This window comes from Opisthorchis viverrini (assembly GCF_000715545.1).
Source record: "Opisthorchis viverrini unplaced genomic scaffold opera_v5_4, whole genome shotgun sequence".
Classification (NCBI taxonomy): Eukaryota; Metazoa; Platyhelminthes; class Trematoda; order Opisthorchiida; family Opisthorchiidae; genus Opisthorchis; species Opisthorchis viverrini.
The window spans coordinates 905,075-916,640 of NW_008751660.1; the positions used below are offsets into that span (position 1 = coordinate 905,075).

The 11,566-nt window shown below is 46.0% G+C and overlaps 2 protein-coding genes across 2 annotated transcripts in view; one reads left to right on the plus strand and one right to left on the minus strand.

Moving 5' to 3' along the window:
- Window positions 1–5,321, plus strand: part of T265_00418 (hypothetical protein) — a gene marked incomplete at both ends in the record, with an annotated part of 14,533 nt that extends 9,212 nt beyond the window's left edge. Inside the window, one exon of the mRNA XM_009164191.1 lies at window positions 4,863–5,321. Coding sequence (XP_009162455.1) covers window positions 4,863–4,997 — 135 coding nt within the window. The remainder of the gene's footprint in view (window positions 1–4,862) is intronic.
- T265_00419 (hypothetical protein) lies at window positions 1,247–8,852 on the minus strand (the record flags this gene model as incomplete). The annotated part of the gene is made up of 4 exons (XM_009164192.1): window positions 1,247–1,446; window positions 1,530–1,649; window positions 4,058–4,251; window positions 8,623–8,852. The coding sequence occupies 4 exons, from the start codon at window positions 8,850–8,852 to the stop codon at window positions 1,247–1,249; spliced, it is 744 nt and encodes a 247-aa protein (XP_009162456.1).
- Between the last annotated feature and the right edge of the window lie 2,714 nt (window positions 8,853–11,566).

The following is an 11,566-nucleotide window of genomic DNA, read 5'->3' on the forward strand; positions in this document are numbered from 1 at the left end:
ATATATATATATATATATATATATATTGAAAGCCCGAGAGTGATTAGAAGTGTGGGTGAGGGAGGGAACCTAGTGCTAGCCAATGTCAGGCATTCTGAGGTGCCTACATCTCCAGCCACTCAATCAGATAATCTGGGAAGAAACTGACAGCACGAACGCCACTGACACCGATTAGCCGCCATTTCTTACGCCTCCAGCCAAGCACAGGTGGGCTCACAAGAGTCCAATCCTGGAAGGCGTACAACACCGACAACACCCAAAGTCTTCGGGATCTCTTTCACGCCTTTCTGTCAAGTCATGCGCTGTCCACCTCGCGGTTTGCGCCACTCTGTTGGAGGAACGGAGAACAACACTCATCTTGGTAGACGATGTTTCGGCATGCGTAGCACATGACCGAGCCATCGTAGTCGGTGGTTCTGGATGTTTTATCGGATTGAAGTATCTTCAGCACAACCAAATACCCATTTTCTAATCACCTTGTTACTAACACCCTGACGCCATCTAAAACCAGCCACGCTTCTGAGGCATCGGTGGTCGTAAACCTGAAGACGCTTCACATCATCTGTCCGCAGAGGTCATGTCTCGCACCTATACAGCAACACAGCCCTTACTGTAACCTGGTACGCACGACTCTTAAGATCTAGTGTCGCAAATTAGCAAACGCGGTTTGAGCCCTTGATATTCTTGCACTGACTTCTTCAGACACTTCCGTCAGAGCTAATACGACTACCGAGGTGTGTAACGCAATGTCCAGTGATTCTCCTTGAATTGTAAGGGATACATTCGGAGACTGTACTTTCTGAAGCATGACTGCAGTTTGAAGGCGCAAGGTGGTATGATGGTATGATGGTGTTAAGTTTATTCAACAGGGCTTGTGCTTTGCTTTGGTTTTCAAAGATGAGGGCAATGTCATTTGCGCACTTCAGATCGACAAAGCTCTCGCCAGCAACAATTTGAATATCGGGGTTTTAAAGACCTTCTAACGTTTGACTCATTATTTTATCAATGATGAAGTTGGACAAAAATGGAGAAAGTGGATTCCCTTGTCGGACACCACTTTTTGTGGGGAAGCTTTTTAAGAGCTCCACTCTCACTCACCCATCCAGAAGTATGCGAAAATGGGGGTCGGATTATGTTCACAAACTTCTGGGGCATACCCTATTGGGCAAGTATAGTTAACGGCACTGATCAATCAACATAATCGAGCACACTCTTGAAATCAAAGTCTTCTGTACATATGGCGTCGCTATAACACCAGACGGAGTGTGAAGACGTGATCAACGTGGCCTCTACCCCGTCGAAATCCCGCTTGATTCTCACTAGTGAAGGTTTCGCGTACCACCGCAAGACGATGAAGAATCAGTGGTGCCAGCAGTCTTGGAGTCAGACTAACACCTCTATGGTTACTACACTCGCTGCGAGTACCCTTTTCAAAAATGGGCACTTCTATCGATTCACCTCAGTTGTCTGAAACAGTCTCTCCCAGATAGGCCCAAATAGGCCAGACAGTCACTAGCTGAGAAGCCAACTGCGATCCTTAAAAAGAGCAGGCGGAAGGTCGTCAGGACCAGCGGCACGATGACGCTTGAGTAGAGAGACTAAAGGCGGCTCCATATTTACGATCCAATTTTCCTTTGAAGGCCAGGATTCTGGACTGGGTCAACATATTTGCGGACGGCACGTTCTGAGGGACCACTCTGCACGCTGTAGATGTATTGCGAATATCGTCTGATGGCTGCCGGTTTATAGGTAACCCTAACACACCGCAACTGAACATGAGGACCATGTTATTCGTACACTCCAGATCGGCAAGGTTGTCATCAGTACCGACTGGAGCACTGTAGTCGTGAAGATTCTCCAGTTTTCTTCCATTATTTCATCACTGATGAAGATGAACAAGTGGGGGGGGGGTACGGAGATTCTTGTCAGGCACCGATTTCTATAAGAAGGCTCCCCGCACACGGGTGTTCGAATATAATGAGCGGGTGAAGTTCACCAACTTCAGAGGCATAACCTTGCCAGCGAGAGTGGTTGGAACTGACCGACCATCAGAACCGAACCTTGAAGTGTTGTCACTCAGACAAATCTTCGTGAATCCAAGAGAAGATGCTTGGACAACTTCATTCGAAAATAACCCAGTGATGGTAACCACGCAGAGCAAAGTACCATTGACAACCGGCGTAGCTGCACTGGAATCATAATTAGGGGCGGCTACTTTGATTTGATATGTTTCTGAGAGAAAGCGGCGATACTTCGCGGGGCGTGAACTGAGTTATGCGTTATGCTATAGTGCACGTTATACAGACCCATGGCAAACCTCGTAACTCGTCTCTCTAATTGTTTCTGTTGCGTTTTAGGCACGACCTTAAGATTTGAACCGCTTATCCCAAGTGGAGCCTGATGTGTGCCTTCAGTGACTGGGGACACAGACCTGTCACACTCTTCGACTAGATGCATAGGTCCCTCTGTAATCTTATCTCTCTCGACCAACGAAGTCTACATAGTCCGATCGCTTATTTTAATCCCATGTTCTCCGTGTAAATTAGGATCTCGTGCCGCTTTTCTGGATTGTGCACGACTAACTTCCGCGCCCGAATAGCAGTAATATTTGGGCTGACGCGTTGTGTACCGGTCTCCTTAAGTTGGCATCCTGTCGTCACCAATAGTAGTATAGATTCCAAACGTTACTCGCGCCCTTTTGATGTTCAAGCTCCTTTCTGAAGTTGTGTTGCCACAAGCAGAGGTGTTGCGACCGATGCTTATCATATCTTTGTTTTACGTTTGTTATATTTTAGGACAGGTAATGAGTTAACGTAGTTGCGGCCACAAACCACTCTTGTTCAGGAATCTTTTTCTCAAGTGGTGGCAACTACATGTAACCACCGACATTCACTTCGCCAATATTGAACATTGAACGGCACCTAGATCTTCGCTCCACATCACAACACTGGCGTAGTTACCCTGGAAGCACATCCACATGGTCATTGTCGACGCAGTGATTCACGTTGATGGATAGGGATGATGGTGCTGACAACTCCGGTGAACTGTTTCTTTCTCGGGATTCCACAAAGAGCCTTACGGTTATCAGGCTATGATCATATCAGGGTTTCAGATGCTAAATTGAATATTAAAACGTCAGGAATGTTGACGGCTCCCGAGAAATTCAACGGCACGGGGCCTTTCTTCCTTTTTGGACTTCATTTCAATGCCCACATCCATGCGGCCCGATCGGTGGGTGTGTATTCATGTGACAATTGGCCTACGACTGCTAAACAGGACATATCCTCTCTTTTTGTCCGTATAGTAAATACCAATAAGGACAAAAAGTCTCGTGGTGCTGAGCTTTTGGAATCGCACCACGTCTCGGTTACAACCTGTTTTTGTCAATGCAAACATCCGGATATGGTCGATATTCGCTGAGTCGGGCAGTTTGATTACAAACGTTCCATACAATCATCCACGCGGTCCACACCGTCCCTAGCAACACATTGATGGCGTTACCTCGATTGCTGCTGATCGCTTGCAATGCAACTTCCCAGCTCATAGAACAAACCGACGACTATCTACGCCACGGAACTAGTTACTGCCAGTTATTTCTACTGATTCAAAAGCAATGGGGCTTACGAGAAATGCAACAATCATGAACCTTTTACAGACGTGTCTGTATCGCAAAAATGCCTTAAAATGCACGTCTGATCCGCGCAACTGTGTCCGCTGCTTAAGTCAGCGGTGGGTAAGGTAACAGGGGCGAGATGACCCAACTGTTTAGGGCGTGAATTACTGACTGGTGATCGCTTGCAATGCAACTTCCCAGCTCATAGAACAAACCGACGACTATCTACGCCACGGAACTAGTTACTGCCAGTTATTTCTACTGAGTCAAAAGCAATGGGGCTTACGAGAAATGCAACAATCATGAACCTCTTACATACGTGTCTGTATCGTAAAAATGCCTTAAAATGCACGTCTGATCCGCGCAACTGTGTCCGCTGCTTAAGTCAGCGGTGGGTAAGGTAACAGGGGCGAGATGACCCAACTGTTTAGGGCGTGAATTTACTGACTGGAAGGTCCGTGGCTCGTACCCGATCTCTGCCTCTCGACTTCTCCTGTGTAATCTTGGGCAACCTGGCAGTATCCCAGCCCTCATGCAACCTTCGGGTGGCATGGCAGTTGGGCACTGAAAGGGTTCTCCAGCTGAGCGAGGTAAGGTAGCGCGTGGCAGAAAAATTCAGAAGAATAATAACCGCATCACTGCATGTGAGACCAATACCACATTGACTTAGGTATTCGCTTTTCTGACCGTTCAGTATTAGAATAATAAACGATTCTACTAAGAGGTGGAAACATATTCCGAGATCCAGGCTTCAAAAGGGCCTGCGAACTGGCCGATTGAAAGTATCGGTAGGTGTTCATCTTCGGTAGGATGATTTTAGTGAAGACTTTGCACAATGGACTTTCTCAGTAGGTGGAGATATTAGAGTGGACTAAAAAAGCTGTTTCAAGCGCTGAGCGGCTGAGGCTACTATGAGTTGTTCATTGAACTGTGGTCGGGGTCCCATCTGGGACTTGCATAAAGGCGTAGAACTATTTATGAGACCTTAAAGGAGAGCGAGTTATCTTGGGATTCGAGAGCCTTTGGGATCATTGTGGATTATTGTCGAAGGAAGATTAGGCGTACTGTAGGAGTCAGTGAAGTTTGTGGTATCGGTAGAGCAATAGCAGATTGCCGTAAGATTTTGTTTGGAAATGAATCTTTGGGGATTACGTACAACTTTTTCTGATGTGCGTAGACACAAAATTATGGTATTCCACACTTTTTAAACATTGTGTGTAATTCCCAGTCATTCTTTTCTTCCTGCCAGATTTTCGGATTCGCGAACATTTTGTTGTGGGCTTCTAGCCTTTGGTTTATCTGGAAAGAAACCTCTTGGGCCAAGCCAAACGATTCATTGATGGAACCGAGTAATGTTTCTGCCGCTGATGGATCGTCGATTTAACCGTAACTCTTTATACCTATATCGATTCAACCACTAACACTTTTCTGACCCCATCCATCCCCTCTGTGTGCGTACCAGTGGAATCTATATTCATGCGTTCAGTCAGATTTAACCTGTTCTTCACCGCTCTCGCTTATCCTGTCCACTTTTTTCTGGTGCATCACAACTGTCAATTGACGACCGGTTTCACTGTTTACGTGGCTCCTTGTCACCCGACCGAATGCTTCCATTTTCGTGTTGGTCAGGCTTATCACGATATCAGTGTCAAGCTCACTTCCATGTGATTCGCCTTCAACTTTGCCATATAGGCTGTCATTGTGAGTGATGGTTGGCTTTTTCAACTTGCCTACATTCGTTCATTTATGGAAGCGAGGGGGAGGGTGCCTTGGTTGATGAGTTTCACATTACTAGCATAGATATGAGTGAAAGTTGACTAGTCACTGTTCTGGTGTTTTGCTTTGCTGCAATGATTTTCAGCCCCACATGTTGTCATGTGGTTTCCTGCGATCCGGGGACGAGCAATGTCCTTATCACCATTCGGTCCTCTTTTAGAGGCGCGCTGCTGGGTGTTTGGAGGACTTTGAAATACTTCTTCGCCCTCAAAAGTTGATATCCAACCAGTCGTGATGAAACTTCCCGTAAATGACCATCACAGGGAGTTCTCGCCATCGTTTGTCTTAGACTGGTTGATCCCCATTTTCGAAGCTGTATTCTGTAGTGCTGAAACTTTCAGGGATCGTAGGCCGTAGTCCGTTGTCAGGTTGGGACCAAGAACGATAATTGCGCTCCCGCAGAGAAACGTGACAAATTCACGGTGCTACACATATCATGGGTTTTCCTCTACTTTTGAATAAGCCAGTCTGCGGAGTGTCTCCTGCTGTGACACTCATGCTTATCTTTTAAGAGCTGTGGGATCCGCACTGAGTAGAGTGCTTATCGGATTTCGTTAGACTGAGCATCGCGAGTATATCGCGGATGATCAGTGAGGTTCCACATTCCTAGAATTTTGTTCCCACTTCTCCTTTTCGGCAGTCGTACTACCGTCGAGTACGTTTAATCTCTAGTCATCCAGGTTTCGAGAACATATCTCATGTGTACGCATTACAGTATCCAAGGCATTGAGGCGAACTCCTTTCAGGGGATTTGATCTTGATCGTCACAACGTTTTCTCGTCCAGTTATCGTGAAAGCTTGCTGGTGAGTATTGAATTGTTTTTCACATTACTGATTTTTACTAAAGTCAATTGGCGACAACCAAGCTTGATTGCTTTCGCTTCTAGCTGGATGCCCGGATTTACCGGGGACTTGAGGTGTACCCTATTATCTAGTTTAAGGTCCTATCTATCACGGACTCCGCCTTCGAATGATCAACGTCCATTGTTGGTAAGAGATATTCACGAAATGTTTTTCTAACGTTTATAGAAGTTGGGCAGCCATCTGGCTGTGAGTAGTACGGTACGACAGCTACCACACACATATTTTTCATTGTGTATTTTGAAGCAATCTTACGGACCAGCGGTCTGACAATGATGCAGTAGCATTCAAGCGCGTGTACCAAAGAATAGCTCGAGTCGACAAAGCTAAAGACTTGCATCTGCATGGAAGCTACGTTTCAGGTCGTTTTCTTCTTTTGAGGAAAGCACTTTGTCTTTTAATCCGACCCGGACCACTTGGGCTTGACGGAAGCTGTGTGCAGCCATATATAAGAGTTGACTGACGGGCGCAACTGGTGAGCTACTTTGACAGTCAGAATGGGATCACGAATGTAACCTGTCTACCAAAATCCCACCTTCATGATTGGTAAAAAGTGCTGGCCGTAAATCCAGTGGAGTGATGTGACTGTATCCGTATGCTTCCACTGTTTTTTTGGGGACTAAAGAAGAGGTGTAGATAGTGGTTGAGCGGAATTAAACAGCATATCCCACCCTATATTGGTATCTTTTAATACCACTCTCATGGGATTGCTAAATACCCGGCTCTCCACAAGGATCATGGAAAAGCTAGGAATAAGATCTAACTGGTGAGTTTCATCGCACGGCCAAACCAGAAAATCACTGAATAATAAAGCTGCTTTGTATCCTAAAATCGATCGTATATTTGTCCTGTTCTTTTGTTCGGAGAGTTTGCTCCCAAGGTAAATATAAAGTCCTTCATCTGATGTTTGCACTGTCTTTTTTGGTGAGTAGTTTCTATAACAAATTATTTAAACCTAGACTTGAGTGTTGACAATGCCTACTTTTTTGTGTTAAATTCCTCACTATAGCCTGAGTGTGAGACTGCAAGGCAAAGCAATATTGATTGGCACTGGTTGCATAAAAGCTAATTATATTGATAATAGTGCGTGCATTCCATCATTCGGCGTAAAACTAATGAATCAGTATACCCCACTAAGGAAATGGTCCCTGTTAAGAGGTTTCCGTTCACTGAACGGTCGTTCTCCCGAATTCCACTCAACAACGGTTGTCCTTTAAGGATTCGTTCCTTGATGCCATCAACTTTCATGCTGTGAAGAGTCACTAGTTTTGACTCCATAGTGCTCGTCAACTGAGGAAGGCTGCTGAACTTATCCTGCACTCTTTGGTTCGGAATAATGCGAGGTGAAAAGGTGCCCTAAAGACGCTGACGCGCTCAATTAATTGAGCTTCAGAGGGAAACTGAAAGTTGTTGGGTTAAAATCCAACTCCGTAAACATGATCGAGTATGTAGAATAACTGGTTTCAATAAACATAAGGGCTTTGTCCCACTGCTTTAACAATCCCAAACAACATGCACCGTGAACTGCCAGTGGTATTAAGACTGAACTGAACTCAAGTTTTCCACCTCCTATTGCAGTTATTTTTGTTCGATCTTATTCACCACTTTACGCAGCCGGACTAGGACAGCCATTACTCATTCGCACAAGTCTACGTTGGCAGAAACTAGCCGTCTTTTTATGGGTTGACTCAGTCGTGATCTCAGTTCCAGTAGTCCATTTCAACTGTACGGGTGCATGGGGGGTTTGTGGTAGGTCTGTTGGCGAATTTTTTCTCAGACAGGAGTTCACTTTGCAACCCTGCTCTGGATTGATCCGAGATGGAATAATGCCTACAGGTTTGCTTTCAACCGGTGCGGCGTACTGCCGCGCCCTATTTCAGCTGGTTCAATCAACCGGTCAAAAAGGTGTCAGCAAATCTATATGCTGGAAAAACGGGACGGCGATTCACTCCCTTAATCGTCGTCTTGGAAGATGGATTAAACACAGCAATACAGCCACTACTGTAGTCCCATACACGTGACCTTTGTGACTCAGCGATGTCTTTTTGACACCACAAATGACCCAGTTAACAAAAGTGATTTGTACATTTTGGATCCGTTCGCTTGCTTCATCAGACACTTCCGTCAGAGCTAATACGAGTACCAAGTTATGCGAACTTCTCCACAACATTCAGTGCTTTTCCTTAAGTTATAAAGGGATATCCAGAGACTACACGTTCTAAAGCATGATTCTGCCCTTTATGGGTTGAGGGCGCGTGTCGAAATAGGGCATGATGGTAATCAGTTTATTCAACGGTCAACAAGACTCTAGCCGACAGCGATTTAAGCTCCAGATTTTTGAAGACTTTCCAGCTTCCGCTTCACCACTTCACCGATGACGAGGCTGAACCAAAGTGGAGATAGCGGACCTTCTTGTCGGATACCACTTTTTCGTAGGGAAGCTTTTACAGACCTCACTATACACTGTCGCACGCTCAAAAGTACGTGAATGTAGGGACCGGTTTATGTCCAGAAACTTCTGGGGTACCCCATTTGAAACAAATGTGTATAAGAGCACTGATCGATCGATAGAATGGGATGCATTTTTGAAGTCAAGGAGCATTAAGGTTGTGGGTCGAATGTACACATGGCATTGACTTAATACCTGACGGAGTGCGAAGTTGTGATCGACGCTGCCGCTATCCTTTCGAAATCCCGCCTAATACTCACAGCCAAAGGTTTCGTTTGCTTCCGTAAGACGACGAAGAATCAATTATGCCAGCAGCTTTGTTACAGTGGGAGTCAAAATGACGACCCTTTGGTTAATACATTCACCGCGAGTACCCTTTTTGAAGATGATCACTATTGGCTATTCATCGCAACGGTCTTAGACGGCCTCTTTCCCAGATGGACGCCAATAGGCAAGACAGATTCTGGCTGAAGAATCCACTACCGTACTTAAACAGAGCAAGTGGAAGGTCGTCAGTACTAAGAGGATAATGGCGCTAGGGTAGAGGTATACACTCGAGCGCTTCTTGGGCTAAATAGACTCCCACGTTTCCGTTGAGAGCTGATAGTCCCGATTGTACGTTGTAGACGTCCAAGCAGGGTGCACAGCGGTCCAAATGTTCTTTGCTAGATATCAGAAAGCCATTTTGCTCCCTGGAAGTTTCTCTGATAATGGGCTTCGAGAGTCAGTCAAAGGAATCAAGTGGAACATCCTGCGGACATTTCCAGCATCTCCCATTTCTTCGTTCTATCGGATCCACCAGGCTTCCCGATTTTCATGGACACTCAGTTTCGCCTGCCGTCGACTGATGCGTCGAGTTAATTTGTAGTTGCCACACGGCCTCCAGCAAAACCATCCTCCTATCAGTGATCCTATGCTTGGACGAGGTTGGCTGGGCTGTACCGCAGACAGAAGCTCCGGGATGGGGTAGCGCTTTGGACGTTTGTCTCCAGTGATCTTTAACATTCCACTTTGTACCAGGCGGTGGGCATTGGAAGAGCTTCTTTTGATAGGCCTGTCTGGTTTCTAGACTCACTAACTTCTCAATGGCTAGGCGAGTTGCACGCATTTTGCGTAGAACTAAAAAGCGGTAGCGGACAAAAACTTTCTTGGAGTTTAATGTAGGTATTCCAGAAGAAACAGTAGGGAGTGATCCACCTTCAGCACCGGTAACTGATGGTGATGTGGTCTATTCAGATTCGGGTATGTTTCGTTGGTGGGCGCCACACTATTGATCAGTTTCTTCTGTTCCGGAAATGGCTACTACAAAGGGACGAAGTTTGTGTTCGGCGCACATCTGATGTGGGCGCTGGTTTTCTGCGCCCACCTGTCCAACCGAAGGTGACCGCAAATTGGAAGCGTTTGAACCACCTACCTGAGCACTTACGCAACTAAGAAACACATCGATGTCTGAGCTTTTAGCCTGCTGTAAGAGAATGCCTGGCGCCTAATTGAAACTTTCTTCGACAGATTCAGAGCTACAATCAGACAATAAGCAGGATAAACATAAGGCGATCAAACTGAGGTTCTCAAAATTCGTTCACAGACGTTGCCACAGACGTAGCGCACAGATGTTACTATTTACAAGTGTCCAAGCAAGTGGAGATACTTCCGCTCGAGGGTGAACAATAAAGCTAGTCAAGTAAACTGGCTTTCGGTGTTTGAAGACGGGCTTCGGTTTGTTTAGGGCTGTTAGTGGGGTCGGGCATGACGCATGACGAACAAAGCGGTTAGTCCTAGTGCTGGAACCTGCGGAGAGCGTGTTCAAATTGGGGTGTGGTAAGGCAGAGGGAATATGTGAAAATGCAATGTCTTCAGTTGCAAATAAGGTGACCCGGCTGATCATAACGCGTAACGGCTGAAGTGGATTGAAAATATTCTTAGTTCTGGTGTTCATAGTTGTACGCCGCAGTGTGCTCCATATAATTATACGCCTCATAAACAGCCTGCAGGAGCTGAGGATGTCAAAAGACTAATAGGCAGGTGTGACATGAGCGATGCAAGGCGATTGTGCTCGTTGGTCGAAACAGATAGGCCTACACGAAGGGTGGGAGGGGATTAAGGAGAGAAAAGTCATGTGGAAGAAGAGAGGCGTCAGCGGTGGCCTGTTTTCACTTACCCGCCCCGATATATGTATCAAGTAAAGCGACCCGGCTGACGAGACCATGCGATGGCCGATGCGACATAATGGTATAATTATTCGTAAGAATAATTGTACGTGGTTTCGATACTGTCTAGGTGCTCGGGCCTATACAGGAAATCGACTAGGGTCCCCAACGGAATCTTTTTTTGCTCAAAAACCTGACAGCAATGCGGCTACGCTTGGCGGAAATGTCAGTGCGTTACATTTTTCGGAGAACAAGTCGCCTTACTTGTTCGAACCTGGAGGCCGGGAAACTTGGTCATACTTCTAACCATTGGCCAGCCTGGTCTGAGAAAATGAACGCCTCATGGTAATCCACAGTATAGCTCAGTGGGTCACGGATGCGTACAAACCGCCACATTACGCTATGGTCCATTGTCTTCGTGACGTGTGTTTATCCGTGCATAGGTTGGACCCATTCATTTCGGACACCTACCATGCAGATGTAAGCAGCAGTTCATCTGTGCAATTCGTATGTGAGCTAATCGGGATGGGACTGGCACTAGTCTATCGCCGTCGTGATGCGCAACTGAGATCAAGAACACATTGAAATCAGTTGATTCACTGCACCACGGCAAAGTTAGATGGGGCAGTGACAAAACCAGTCAAATAATAGGTGACAAACATATGGGGAACTTTTAAGGGCTATCCTTCGGAACGAAGTTGTGGATGACTATTAGAACTG